Source organism: Anopheles aquasalis, chromosome 2 (assembly GCF_943734665.1).
Source record: "Anopheles aquasalis chromosome 2, idAnoAquaMG_Q_19, whole genome shotgun sequence".
In the NCBI taxonomy this organism is placed as follows: Eukaryota; Metazoa; Arthropoda; class Insecta; order Diptera; family Culicidae; genus Anopheles; species Anopheles aquasalis.
The window spans coordinates 72,230,647-72,246,308 of record NC_064877.1 but is presented as its reverse complement, the minus strand read 5'-3'; the positions used below and the strand labels follow the sequence as shown (position 1 = coordinate 72,246,308).

Below are 15,662 nucleotides of genomic sequence, written 5' to 3'. Positions count from 1 at the left end.
GAGAGTGGTTGAGGTAGACAAAAAAATGAAAAACGAACATTCTTCCTCCCAACAACCACTGCGCGCACTTCGCGAGAGAAAGGAAATGCCTCTCTACTGATAACCTGCTGTTATTCCAAAGTTCCATGAACACGCCTTCGAGGTGCGGTCCGATGGCATCATACCGATCCCAACAACAAAACCACAAGCAACAGATCCGCGTACCCCTGGCCGACGATGGCCAGCCCGGTAAAACTCAATTAACACGCATCACTTCCCGGTGCCACCGGATCGGGAACCGGTACAGGACATCACCGACCGCGTTTTCCATCGTGTGCCGAGGCAACCTGCTGCCGCCGGCCTGCCTGCGTGATCCATTGATTTATCTTTTTCGTTGAAGGACTTTCGAAAACATTTCTCTCCCTCCACTGCTCCCTCCAAAACGGAGGGATAGACTGTACGTCGGCATAGAAACGACAACGAGTCTCCGCCAGTACAATATCACTTGCGGCTCTGTCAACGGGGTACAGGAATGCTGTGGATCGAAAAATTGATCCACAATTCCCTGCGGCACACCACGTCTGTTCGAACAACAAAAATACACCACAATACTCTGTTGCACCTTTCCGAGCAACGGACGGCGTGTATTTGGACGGAGAACGAAGCTGCACCTCGTACAATCTGATAGAACCGTCCTTTCTGGTGCTCGTTCTGGGTCGATGGACAACCATCAACGGATCCGATAGAGGCCGATGATGTAAATGCAGCATCACCACCTCGCGGGATCGCCAATCATAAATCAATAATAATGACTCCTGCGGCGTTTGATGCGACGAACGAATCTGATTCGCGACAAATCAAAAACTAATCTCTCGACAATTGCGAGCTGCGAGCTACGAACTTTCATTCTCGTTTAAACACCAAGTGTCCAACATTAGCACGGGTCTGTGTCAACGATTTACCCTCGGGTTAATGTTGTTTTTGTCGCTCAAAAAACCGTTCGAAAACCCAACGAATCGTCGAGCACTTCCGGCACATCATCATCGGCAGCAGCAGCAGCGAGGCGAGTCGCAAAGTTCATTATCTTAATCGACATCGTTCATCCGACGACCTTCTTGCGAGGGCGTCAGCTGGTGGTACGCCTGCCCGGCCTGGCCTGGCAAACTGTCCCCGGACAAGAGTTCCGGACAAGCGGAACAATCGACTTTAATTTGTCTCGGCCCCGCCGAAATAACAAACTTTCACTTCGTGTTCGTCGAAGCGTGGTGGTGCCTCCTTCTTCTTCAGTTGGAAAAAATCTCCTCTCCCTCGCCCTCCCTGATTGTAACTTTGCTGCCTACCCTTGCAAGCGACTACACGCGGGCTGCCAGCGCGTCGACATATGTTGCAAATTATGTTAAAATATACACATCCCATTAAGATTGTTATCGTTGATAAACTCTTCCTCGGGGCGAGTCTTTGTCGTCGAGAGGCAGGTTTCGAAGCAGCAGCAGCAGCAGCCGGAAGCCATCCCTTCGAGTCTCTGGTGGGATAGAAGGCGGTCCGGGAGAGTTGAAAAAATCTGTCCTGATCCCAGACATTTTTATTTTCCCGTTTTTCCTCCCCTAACCTTCTTTTTCTCCAATCTTTTCGTCTCCAATAGCTGGTGGCCGACAAGAGAGTTGCGGGAGAATAAGGAGGATGGAAGTAAATGGCCGCGGGGCGCGAAACAAACATGTTTAAACAAAGTTAAGCGGAAGAGAATTTGCCAGCCAGCCAGGGCAGGGCGCGGTTTTATCATTTTCCGGGTCGGAGAAGCTCCCACCGCCGGCAACAGCAGCCGCACCTTTGAACCTGTCATCAGTTAGGGTCGGGATGGCGTGGCTTTCGGCGGATGTCTTTCGGTTAAATTCGGCGCGGTGGCCTTTACGTTGCGGGAACGTTGAAAACGCTACAGCAAAGGTTGGAGCCTGCCTCGCAACACAACATCATGCTGCGGCATGCCGCGTAACCTTATCATTATCTCATGCGGTGCTGATGCGTAACCTTTTGGTTGCTGGTGGGAGAAGGGAGAAGGTGGAAAGCTGCCTGGAGACTGTCATTGGTAGTTACGGGATAATTTTTTTTTACCCCAAATTCATAGACCATTTTGAACATGAAAACAGCCTGGGAATGGCGAAATTGTTACCCTGACAGTGACTTCTACGAGCAAATGATTGAGAGGTTGAGAGTGAAATTTTCTACAAAATGTAAAGGAATTCAAAATGACATTTTAGAGGCGGGAATTTCTTCAGATTGATAGCGTTCCTTAGTTAAATGAATTAAACTCTTATTTTTTAAAGCATGATTGTTGAATAGATTGCTACAGATTGTAACCTACTTCATGCCACAGAGCGGAGGTGAAGAGAAACAAGTATTTTGTTTGAAACTTTACTACTTACAGAGTAATTGATAGAACAAAACAGCTAAATACCTTTAGTTAACTCGATATAGTGTAAAGCCTTTAAACAACGAATCGATTGGCGATGTTTTGCCAAATCTTCCAATGAAAAATCCTTCCGTCACACGATCTGAAAAGATCTTCTACCTACGCCTAGGCGCGTTTAATCAATGCTGCCCAATGACGTGAGTAATGGGCATCAACTTTCACCCACTTACTTCCTGCAAACGCTCAACAGTTGAACCTGCCAGCCTAGCAGCATGTTTGCCGTTCGACAAGACGATTCCCGGGATTTTGGGTTTATCATTCCGAAAGACAAACATTTTACCAACTCAGCCACTTTCATCGCTCTCTTCTTGGCTTCCACTGACTCGTCCTCCCACCGTGACGAGTTTGCCATTCTCGGATTCCGGTTAGATTCCGAAAGAAAGAAAAAAAAAACGGAACGAAGAAGTTGTCAGCGGATTATGACAAGATTTCGCCCGATAGCAGTGATGCTGGTGGCTCTGCCCGTTCGCCGATGAAGCGGTTCTCCGCATCTCGATTGCCGGAAACGAAACGGAACGGAACGGCTACGGAACGGGCTACGGCGCGGATCATAGCCAGGAAGTTACACAAGAAGTCACCGAACACCGGTGGCGGTGCTGCCTCGTGCACGACACGGCACAACCCGATCTTCTGCCTTGGATTGGTTGGCAAACGGTGGGTAGAAAATGAATTTTCCACCCAACTCCCCGGGCTGTTAACAAGCCGCCCACCGCGCTTCAATCCGGTTCGCCAGAAACGGTCGCTTCCTGGGACCATCAGCAAGAGCTTCTTCGGTGAATCCTTCGTTACACAGCGACCGCAGGCTGCCACCTTCCTTCTGCTGCCGTCGTCGCCAACGTAAGCACCGAGCAATTTGTCATGTAAAATGATAAAAATAAATATTGTGAAAATCTGCTAAATTAAGTTTTGTCAAAATATTTCCAAACATTGCCCCAACACTTTTCGGCGGAAACCGGTGTACGGTTGAGGGCGGAAGAAGTAAAACATTTTCTGCGGCCTGCCAGCGTTCGCTGCGTTCGGCCCCCGGAAAAAGCCTCGAAAGGCTGGTTCGCAGGAGATGGAGCATGGTTTTTCTTTGGAGCACTAAATCGCTCTCGCCTCACGAGTTGAGTGAAATTGTCGTGTTTGGTTTGTTCGGCGTCGGTGGTGAAGGTGAATGGAATATGGTTTGTTTCGCGACCGGAGCCACCAAAAAGACTGGAGGATAAATCATTCCTTTTGCAACCACGCCACCTTCGCCAGTGCCGGTATCACGTAGCCAGGTTTCGGTGCGCTTTCGTGGCTCGATTTGGCTTCGGTTTTTCAGCGCAACACAGATGTATCAAGCGAGTATGATAAATAGAGACCATTTATTTTGCGTTTTTCGTCGTGGCTTTCATGTTTTCGCTGGTTATGGGTTCGCTGCCGGTAGCAAGCTTGGCTCCGCGAATCATTCCACTCTGTACACTTTGCCGGATACTCATATAAACGCTATAGGATCTAAGCATCTTTGCAATGTCAATGCCTTTCAGCGCTTCAATCTGAGGTCCTCTTTACCGTTGCAATGCTTTCGTCTTGTTGTTGTTGACAACTGGCAGCTGCAACGTGCAATTAAAAAACTAATCCAGTCCAGGCAAATGACTGCATTCCTCAATGTTTTAATTAATCAGAATGGTTGATCTGGGAGTTTTGAGTTAAGTTTTGTTAAAATATTCTAGTTTTCCTAGCCACTATCTCACGTAAACGGCTTTGAATTATTGTAGGAGTGGTTAAAGGGGGATAAGAATTTTGGTTTATCGTGTATTTCTAAGTATTTGACTAAAAAAGTATCCTATAACAACTTTTGAAGAGCTACTGCTCTTTTATACCGACATCATTCTTAATTAATCTTAATCATTCTAGGCAAACAATGGCATTATTTTTAAGGTATTATTTATCCGTGAAAACTATTTCTGTAGTTTGCCTGTAGGAAGTAGATAAGAATGAGTTGGTTTATACAGAAACCGAAAGTTTATTCATAAAGTAGATTAAAGCATCGTTAGGCATCCGAATTTTTATCGCAATATACATTTCTTGCATTTTATTTTCCATCTTAACTGGACAAAGATTTGACATTACCATGACTTGCTATGGTACACTTATGGGCTGTTCTAATGATTAAGCACTGATTTGATCATGATCCTCAATAATGTTTGATTGCTCAACACAAATCGACAACACCAAGCCAATTAAAACCACTTAAACGCCAACTCAACGCAGAAACGCCCCGTTGATGAGCCCTGTTTTGATTAGCACACCCTTCAGAGTGACTGCCGGGTCCCTTGACACCCTCGATCTCGATCCCCAACCCAAAAAAGGAGGTAAAAAAATCCTCACCACAACCACCATCACGCCATCACCAGGTGAAATCGTCGTCGCAAATGTGCGAGGAAAATAGATTTCATAATTTACGCCACATCAAATCCCGCCCCTCCCCCAAGGATCCGAATCCTGTCACTCCACTGGGCGTACCGTCGATCTCCTCTCCCACAAGGTGTCAGATGCTCTGCCCCAGCACGGGCGGAGTGAAGGGGAAGGTAAGCTGTTTTACGACACCAAATTACGCACGATTTTCCAAATGAGGCAACAACAACAACAACGGCAACGGTAACGACAACAACAACAAAAAAGAGGCGAAAGTGTTCGTCACTGTCATAAACGGGGACAGGGCTGGTACCGCGCGCCCCTCCTCGGCGGAAACATCTGAGCCAACGACATCGACTGACTGTCCCGTGAGTCCCGTCCCGAACGGATACCATACATACGTTCGCATATAAAAGAAATAAAATATATGTTCGTGCGAAACAGATAGCGACCACCGGTGCGCGCGAAGGAGAAGCGACTGGTGGTGGGTGAATTTGTGAGCAAAACGATGCCAGAAAGCACTTTACCACCCCAAAGAAGATGGTGAAGATGGTGGCACCAGTTGGAGTCGTCGTCATTTAGCGTCGGCCGAAGCGTGTCCCGTGCAGCAACCGAAGCAGCCCCGTCGATGGCGACGTCAAGAAAGAAAGCTCCACGTAACGCGTGGCTCGGAGTGGCTTCGACAAAGTGAAGCGACCGGATGGTTGGCCGAGCGGGCGTGCGGGCGTGCGGGCGGGCAGGTTTGTAGCAAACCCAGATTCGGTGTCATAAATTGGAAAACTACGTGCCACGAATTGGAATTGCCGGTCGGTCGGCACAATTTTTCGAAAGATTTCATCCCGTGGTACACCCAAACACCAAAGCTGGCCCGCCCAACCATAACCTTGAGGCGTAACACATCGAGTGACGCAACGTGACACGAAGGACGAAGGGACGAAGGCGAGGGAGCAGCTGTGGAGCAAATCATCTGAAAACGAAAATGAAACAAATGGACAACACATAAGTCAGGACCTGACCGTGGGACTCGTAAGACGAATTTCCGAGAATCCTGCTCCTGATGCTTTCCTTTTACGCCGCTGTGATCGTCATCGGGCTGCCCGTTGCAGATCCGGCCCATTTCGGGCCAATTACGGTGAAGAGCGATAGGATCCGATTTGTAGCAGCGAACGATCGAGGCTGGTCTGGGCTGCTTTGGTTCGGCGAGACGCTTACGCAGCAGCAAACACACCGGCCGCTAATGTTGCACCTGATCGGGCAAATCACGCGAACGTGAATACAATTACCGTCCCACCGAAATCCTTGCTACGAGCTAGGGGAAGACATCAATATTATCAAAATGAATTGATTGAATTGCTTCTTTTTCCGGCTGAAATGCCTGGGAATGAGGAACGAGTTGGTTTTTAGTGCCGCGATGTTCTCAATACGTTGGATCCTCGGCATGCTAAAACCAGTTTTTTTATTTATTTCTTTGTCTTATAAAGATGATTAGGATGATTACGCTGCTCACACCAGCTTCTAACTTTTCTTACGATTTCAGATTCCATTAGAAGGAGATCCAGTTCAGGACAGTGAGAATGATAAGATAAAGGAACATTCGTAACACTGTTGGAGGCTGTCAACACGTCTGTGAAAGAGAAAAATTACGCAGAATATGAGAATAGACAATTGAACTTAAATAGAATGTAGCTGATCATCAGGTGCAACACTCTATGTTTTTAAAGAAGCGATTGAAGCGATTAATAGCTAGCCATAATAAATACATCTCTCGTTAGTTGTTTATCTAATACCCTTTCAAGTTCTCTAATGCGTCCAGAAGAATAGAGTTTTGTTGGCCCTAACTTTGTTGTGAATTCGTTTTGTACCACATCAATATCGACACATTTTGTGAAGTCCAAACTACATCAAACAAAAAAGACAAATCAGACAAAAAAGGTAGATAGAAAATCATTTTGAATTTTGTGTTGTTTTCTAAATAAAATCGCCGCTATTCGAAGATCCGTATCGCCAATAAGAAAGTTCATCTGCTAAGACAATGACTGATAGCAATAATTGGACCAATCATTATCACCACACAGCATTGAAAATACTACAAATTGGTACTCTGGGCTAACAGTTCTTAAGATCTGTCGCAGCAATTCCAGGTATTGATTCTGGTGGTCCGTTGCCCCGATCCAACGTGGATGGACAGTCTCACCAAACCTGGTGAATGGCCTTTCAAGGACGACGAAACCGTTTGATCATCGGCGCCAGTCGCTTGGAAATTATTTATCGCGCTCACATTTTACGCTCAAACGGCCACAACATAAACCGAGCACACACCGACACACCGACACAAACAACAAAAAAAAACACACGCCATCAATTCCCTGCATTCCAGGTGTCTCCTGTCCATGCTCCTGCTCACCACGCTGGACGCTCGCACCCGGGGCGAGAAAACTCCAATAATAAGCCAATAATAATGGCATTTAAATAATATCCCCGCGTCCATGTTGAAGTTGATTTGCTTTTATTCGAAATGATGTACCGACCCGGATTGGAGGGGCGACACTCCCTTCCTCTCCCTCCACTCCTTCCCCCAGTACCAGGAAGCTAGCGCCGGCTCCCCCGCGGGGGGATTTCTGTGATTTTTTGTGACCATTTCCCGCGCGGTCTCCCGGTGTCGCACTGTTGCTCACTGTCGCACTGTTCTGTTCATGTTTCGTGTTTTTTTTTGCCCTGCTTCTCATTTTACCATTATACCACCCCTCGCTGGTCCTCTTCTCCAGCCACCAACAGGCAAAGTGCCGCGCCAAATGAATGTTCAATGCATCTGCTCTGGCCCATGGATGGACTGGCCAGAGAGCGGCAACCAAACAAAAACCCGGAAAAGCATGCTGGCTGGCTGGCAGAATGCCGTAGCAACACATCCCATCCCTCCCGTCTGCCACGACAACAGCTCGAGGCGCATGTTGCTGTCGCTTATGCTTAAAAACGCTCGTCGCTTGCCAGCCAACCAACCAGCCAGTGGAGTGGCGCAATTGATACAGAACAACGGCCACCCCGGCTACCAAGCTGGCTGGCATTAAAAATTGTAAAAAAAAAATCGGAAGGTAAAACACGAATCCTCCCGGCCAACGGTGCGCGACCTCGCGACCGATTTTAGAAACGCTCCCACGGCAAAGAACTGTCTGCTCTGGCGGTGAGTGTTTGGGGACGGGGCGTGAAAAGCACTGCATAAATGATGACGCTCGACGCCCCGGAACAGCAAAATGATGCAAAAACAACCCGAACAACGCAAACGCAAACGCAGAAATGCAGAAAAGCGTGCAAACTGCTGTGTTGTGCTCGCTGTTTTTGGCCGCCACCGCCGTCGCTTCGATTCAATTCCACTCTGTCGCTTCGCTTCAGAGCTTCTCCCTCTCCCACGAGAAAGCTTCTAATATGTGTGCGTGCATGCACTAGCATAAAACATAATAATAATAATTTTACCCCCCGTCAAAAGAGAGATGCAAAGGTTGATTAATCAGCAAGGTGGCCGATTGGAACACGGCAGGCCCGCCGACGGTACCGGCAAATCATTCATTGATTTTCACGGCCAAACCCTCACTCCTCCTTTTTCCCCTCCTGAAGGCCTGAGGCTTCCAATAAAATATATTAAAATCCATGCCACCACCGCATGGGATTGCAGCGTTGGCGCAGACGGACAAAAAAAGGTCCCCATTTTTTTCCCGTTTGTTTGTTGGCGATCACAGGAATCGGAAAATTGATCAGATTTTTCCGATCATAACAACGGACAAACGGGGGGAACCGGCAGCAGGTTGGGTGCACCGGTTGGGCGCTTAGTGCCACTTCTGCTAGTAGTGACCGGCAACTCTCGATAAAAGTTAATTTTCCCGTTAGCTGACCGTGTTAATTCGATTTATGAGCGTTCCGGAACACCTCGACACCGACGCCATTGCCACGAACTCCATCCATATGTGACCATCCCCGGAAGATGCGTAAGACCCCCCGAAAAACGGGCCAGCGATTGAAGGAAAGCAACAACAAAAAAATGCAAGAGCCACTGGATGAAGGAATGGACAAAAAGGGTGAAAATCGCATCCGAACGTGGAACGTACGCACCCGGTCACGGGTTGAAACCGCCCCCAAGGGACGTCCAAAACTCATTATATCAAGCCGAACCATTCCGTTCCTCCGGTCACAGGACGGTTTTTCCTGCACCAAGGGAGCAAGGGGTTTTTTTTGCGATATTTGCCCGCCACCAGGGATTGTGCTGCCGGGATGTGCTGATGATCAGGGCAGAAAATGATCCGATTTTTCACTTCTGCAGCCACACCATGCACGCTGTGTGCCGTGCTGCCGTCCTTTGATGCTGCTGATGGTGGCCTCTTTTTATGTCCTTCACTTTGCCAGTCAGTCAGCCGAGGACAGCGAGGGTTGATAACGTTGCACTGGATGTGGCTTGTCGCTTGTGCCTTCGGTGTGTGTTGGTGGTAACACAATTTGATTATGGCCGTGCGATAATGTGGAGCCAACGGAGAAAAAAAAGTTAGTTAGTACAACTACTAACGCACGAGAGATCATCTAAGTAAACAATGGAGGCGCCTAGTAGATGAATTTCTGAAATTAATTTAGATTTATTAAATTAAGGTTAAGGACACCGGAGCATCATTAACGCACATAATTCCAAACTATTTAACGCGCTGTAATTGGCACTCTTTTGCTAATTATATGTCGTCATTTTTTTTTTTTTTGCTGTGATTTACGAACCCAAATCCTCCCAACCCTCCTTTGTGTCCTTTGTTTTTGGGTGGATAGAGCATGCGAACGAAAAGAGTACGAACGCTGCACTATGGGGAAAGGGACCGGAATGCGATCAAAGAGCACTATAATCCAATTAAGGAGCAAACTTGCACCAGTTACCGCGTCCGCGCGACCATCCTCGGTGCTCCACCCTCGAAATGACACTTTGCAGCTCAAAATCATCACTTCATCATGTCATGTCCGGCTGGACAGGCCGGATAGGGCGGTGGGTGGCAACACAGCGGCCCTACGCATCACCGGATTGAACCGGAATCGGCCTCAAAAAAAACCCGATCGAACCGGACGGACGAGCGAAAAAAAAAGCTAGTGGCCTGATATTGGGAAAAATGGGATTCCAATCAAACGGCTACTAAAGCTGAAGCATGAAATAGTGGTGTATGTGTGTCCCGTGTATGTGTGACAACGAGAGGTGATGATTATAGTCCGGCTCCGGCGGCTATAGATGCTGAGCGGATCGCTAGGGCATGGCCGCTCGTTCATTTCCACTTTCCGCCGGGTGTTTGAAGTGCCAGAAGACCACCACCACCACCACCACCACCACTGCCACCTAGGTAAGTGCCTCCATTTCCGATCTCCCCTCGCCGGTTAATGACTATTCGGCCCGGCCAGTTTGGCATCCGGGGCCGGCCGGCATTGGACGAAATTGAGAAATTGGTCCAGCGAGAGAGGCAACAACGGGCAACAACGGACCTTCCCTTTGCGCCCCTCTCGTCCCGCTTTGTTTGGTTCCATTCAAACGCCAACTCATCCGCCAAGCAGTCCGTGGAGCGTGGGACGACCGTCGAATGGACACAAAGGAAATGGTTGGTCGGAAGGGGGCTTGCTGCATCCTTCGTATCGCCGCCGCCGCCGTGACAGGTGATTGATAAATTTGTCCGGTTGGTTTTTCCGGTTTTCCCCGAGTTTTTTTTTTGTTGTTTGTTCTGCTTCCTTCTGCTCTCTTTTGTGTCTCTTTTGCACTTTGGTCTGAGGGTGAGGTCCGGTGGTGAGGCTCAATAAAAATGTTGTTAAACATTTTATGAACCCAGCTGCCGCTACCTGCCAGTGACCACCACCACCATCAACTGTTCTACCTGGCCTGGCCAGGCTGAACAGCTGGCGAAACTCGGTCCCATCGAACACGTCGCGATTTCACGATCCGCGATGGCGCACTGGCCGATGTCGATGCGTTTTGCAAAGTATTATATTCTTATTTCATCATTTATTAAATTTTTCGTTTGTTGCCGAGCATTCGGTGCCCGATTTCCGTTCCCGATACTGTTCGCTGCGCGCCTTTGGTCGGAGTTTTTGGGTTTTTGGATGCGAGGAACGGTTCGCGTTCCGATTCCAGATCCAGGGCCATCGAGTCGAGATGAAAAATGCATTCCATTGCGAGACAGACAGCTGGCGGGAGGACCCGGGGGGAAGAAATTCGTTGATTATGATTAATAATTTATCATTACCGTGACCTCTCGCGTCCCACCGCCTGCAATCGTTGTCGGCCCATGGCTATGATGGACGCGTTGATGCATCAAATGAGCCCGTCGGTCGGTCGGTGTGGGTGGCAGCTGGCAGCCACTTCAACCCACTCCGTGGAGGACCACGTTCGTGTGCTCTACTGCGGCTAGTCTGTCCTCCATTGAAGAGTCCTTTTTTTAATTGCGTTCGGACGCAAAATCGTTCGATCATAGCACAGCTCGTTATCGCGCTGGAAGCGCTGCACTTGAAAGGCCACCTGAGTTGACTTTTTGGATTCGATTGGCAATCGAATGTGATGAGTTTTGTGGCCGGGGGATAACAAGTACTAGGATCTCTAGCGCATTTTTGATAAAAAAATATGTTTACGAGAAGAGTTTGATTGTGGTTAAAAGTTGGAGAGGTCTCGTTAGTAATTAAATTTATTAAAAATACGCAAATATGGATTTGCTCTCCTCTAGTATATCCTTCCATGGATTCGAATCCTTCAACGAATCGAATCGATGTCAGAGTATTTTACTCTTCGCAAGGTGATTCTACCATCATTCAGCACAGTTGTAATCCGTTTTTGGTTTACGAAGAATTCTGGACACCATCTGGTGTTTGACTGTTCGGTACTACATCACAATTTGTGCATCTATTGTGCACCAACTGCCATCTGGAAAGTATTCTAATCATCTAAATGCACAACGAAATGGCTACCCAGTGTTCATTGGAAATGCGAACCAAGTTGTCCAAATAAATGAAATGAAATTAAATTAAATTACGCTCAATATCACATCAACGGCGAAAGCATCCTTCGTTTACAGATGTGCTTTGTGATAATATCCGCCATATGCGCGATCCAATAAAGCTGACGAATCAAAACGTTATACTGCTTAGCGAAAACTATCCATTGGTTTGAACACTGTTGGGTAAAACAGGGAATCAAGAGACGTTCTTGACCGAGTTTTGATAACTCTGTTGGCGAGACAATGTCCTAGGATCTCTTTAAGCAGGAAGAATTACTGTAAATACGCACCTTCGTGGCTATAACAATACTGAAGTCTGTACAGATAGTTTCTTACATCATATCTTCATGGAAGTAGTCAAATTAGCTTCTCTGAAGACAGTTTGAGTGCACAATCTGGTAAAACATAGGTGCATCAGCTGTGATTTAAGCAATTTTTTTGTGAGTCTTTCCAGATTTAAACATCTCGAATAGGTCTATGTATAACATTTGTGATACAATCCGTTTCCAGCGATCAGATATATTGCTGCCATATTTATCACAATGGTACATTGCGTTACATTCCAAATGCCAATGAATAAAATAGTGCCTTTGAAGGAAAGTTTAAAACCCCCATCATGTTCATGTTAAACAGAACATCATCTACTTAAAGCAAAACGAATGTAAAGCGGTTTCCATTGAGTAACGCAAAACTGGCGCAACGTGAGATGACAATGGCGACGCCACTTGAACCATCACCGGATCATTATTTTCATTTAATTCCATAGTACCACCACCCGGCACTACGCTACCGACAATGCACTTCGATCACGACGAATGGTGAAATCATTCGAACAAAAGTAAATCACTTGACAGTCCGCGAGACGAAGCGAGATGGCACGGACAAGCGACACTAATGATGCCCTTTTTCCCAGCACCAGAAGCATCACCAGCAGCAGCAGCAGCAGCTGCACTTTTCTCAGCCTTCCTCTAGCTCGAGGAAAAAAAAACGCCTCTCACACGGTACCTACCGAAGGTGGAAAATCAATTCCAAACTTTCCTCGTCAATTCCGACGTTCCCACGAAAGATCGAGACAGATGCGCCAGGACGCCCTAACGAGCTGTGAGGCAAGTCTGCAAAACGGATCAGAAGCCTCTACGACCTCCGACATCCGGTCTTCTGGTATTCAGGACGGATTTAGGAGCGACTACCCGAGCTACCGAGTGAATCGAACCGGAAAACTGCTCCTGCACCTCCACCAAACACCCACAGACACACGTGTGGCAGCGACTGTCGATGGTCACCTCAAAACATTCTCCCACGGTGCGGCCCGAGATTCAGGTGGAAGCAAGCAACCGATTATCCTTCCTCGCCCAACGAGGTGTGTAATGCCGGGATACCGGGACCCCCAACCACGGCGGTCAGTTTAGGGACCGGACCGGGAAACTTTTTAACGACTTTTGCTAATCTGCATCTTCATCCGTACAACCGCCCTAGGGCAGTGTGGTGCCATGGATGAGCCTCGTAGATGGAGATGGACGATCATCAACAGACCATCAGGAGACGCCACCATATGTAGGAATTGACACGAAGCCTTAAACGATTCTTATTGCTTCGCCGTTCCGACCATTCCTTCCTGCTGGAAGGAATCCCGTTTCCGGTCGACCTGGCTTCGAGAGGACGTCTCCGCTTGGACTGAGCACCATCTGGGCACGCCTCCGATATAATGGACTCGATGCAAATGGGAAATGACGAGCTCTTAAAAGGGAAGTAGGAAAAAAAAGTGAACGCCGGGGAAAAACATGAACCGAGCAGCATCATCGTGGAAACGCTCGAAACGGCACGTTTCAGCGGCACGATTATGCCATCTTCGGATGCCGAACGTCCTCCTTTACCACCTTCTGCCCCTTATTCTTAAGCTCTTCCCACGGCTTACGCCGGTCGTTTTCTTCTTCTTGAATGCAGCGGCATAATTAATTTTTATGATCATCCTTTCATTATTTTATTCCTCCGAAGCGTTATGGCCGCTCCTTCGTTCCTCCTCCACGCGAACAACGTTCTGCTGACCGTTTATGGAGTCGAGGCACCATTTTGATGCCAATAAGCAGCGAAAGAGGTTGCAATTTGGCGCTCACTTCATCTTGGCGTGGTGTGGCGCGGCGCAATTCGCCTTCGCGATGCTTTAAATTATTATGCACGCCCGCCCCTGCTGCGTAACGTTGCACATTCCTGAGGCACCGATCCGTAGAATCAACGGCAAATTATGGAGTGGGGGGCGATCCTGAAGAGCATGACGCTTGAGCAACATTCTGTACACTTCGATGGTCTTTACGTTCACGTTTAATATTCAATAAACGAGCGGCAATGATCGCCCCTAGACAAGGAGGCGAAATGTACAGCAGATCTACATCATTGTGAGGGAAACTTTAAACATCAAGGATCCGGGCATTCGAAAGAATTCAAAACTCAATCCCTGGAACTATTGCAAGAAGATGGAAGAAAGAAAATGTTCTATTGCAGGACTTGTAGTACAAAGTTTGACCAAGTTCTGGTACTACAAGGGAGGAGCCCGCAGGAGAATGTAAATTGGCTGAAACAAAACAGTTAATCGACCCATTTCCGATATCCCCCAGCCATCCAGTTTCCGGTAGACGAAGTTCCTTTAACTCGCTTTGGAATTTTTGGAGCGGTCACACGATCTTTTAGCCAAGCGGAGGTCCGTGGCACCGAAACAGCGCAATGATCATCTGCGGTCAGGAGAGTGGTTTGCCAATGGGGCACAATTGAAATTAATAGTGCACGTGCACCGGCACACAAGCAGTTGCATTAACTTTCGCTAATTAGCTACGAATGGTTTCGGTTTCGCAGGAATCCAAAGCTGTAAATTCCTCGTCTCAATTCCAACGTTTCCCAGTCGTAGGAGAAGTTTGTTTCGCAGAACAACGCATTCTACAATTACTTCGCACGATAAGTTTCCGCAGAAAAAACGTGGATTTTATGGAAGCACCAGCACGACAAGTCAATCAGAGGAAGGGAATCGAGGAAATTGGAAAAAGAAACTCGAAAGCACTTGCTGCTGATGCCGAGAAACAAAGCATTACATGTACGAACGACAAATAATACCAGAAAACGATGAATCACGAGAAGAAGTAATGAGGTTCCCGAGGTTGTTAAATTAGTTTCAGACACATTCATTTTATTATCATTTTAATGGCATTCCTTTGCCAGTTTGCAACGCTTGGCGGAGTGTTAGCAATCGGGGTAAGGGCACTATTAAAATCGGCTCGGAAAGATGCAACTGACCGGTGCCACGGCACCCAGTTAATACTACTCCGAACTACTACTGCTGGCAACAACAAAGTTAATTAAATTAGTTTACAACTATGTGCCAATCTGTGCACCACGAGAATGCGTACCTCGCGTCATGCGGAAAGGTCGCACCGTCGAGGGCTCGGTGTGGCTCGAACGGGTTTAGTAGAGTTAAGTTTAAACATTAAATCTTTCTCAAACGAACTGTTCTCCCGTTCCTAGGACATCGTTGGATTTACGCATTCCTTCGGAAACCGGAAAGACAACTTGCGAAGGCACATTTGATGCAGTTGGCGATAAGTTTCTCTCTACGATCGAGCACGAGATGCTTTTTTCGATTTGTCCGACTTGGGCGGCACGTTTCCGGCCGATTTGCTGTTCGATGCATGCCGGTTGTAGAGACTGAGGAAGGGAACGGAATGATACAAAAGGGATTAGAATGTGCTCTCGGACCCGATCTCCTTTCACACGATACTTACATCCTGTAGGCCTCAGTTTTGATGTACTCCAGCACGTGACTGATACCGACGAGATACTGCTCGGCTATCGGCGTCACC

The 15,662-nt window shown here is 47.6% G+C and overlaps 1 protein-coding gene across 1 annotated transcript in view; it reads right to left on the bottom strand.

Moving 5' to 3' along the window:
• Positions 1 to 14,971: 14,971 nt before the first annotated feature.
• The window catches only part of LOC126580717 (ras suppressor protein 1), a 2,323-nt gene continuing 1,632 nt past the window's right edge, over positions 14,972 to 15,662 (bottom strand). Inside the window, exons 5-6 of the mRNA XM_050243937.1 lie at positions 15,585 to 15,662; positions 14,972 to 15,507 (exon numbers count right to left, since the gene is read on the bottom strand). The exon at positions 15,585 to 15,662 is cut by the window's right edge and continues 170 nt beyond it. Coding sequence (XP_050099894.1) covers positions 15,414 to 15,507; positions 15,585 to 15,662 — 172 coding nt within the window. The 3' untranslated portion in view covers positions 14,972 to 15,413. The remainder of the gene's footprint in view (positions 15,508 to 15,584) is intronic.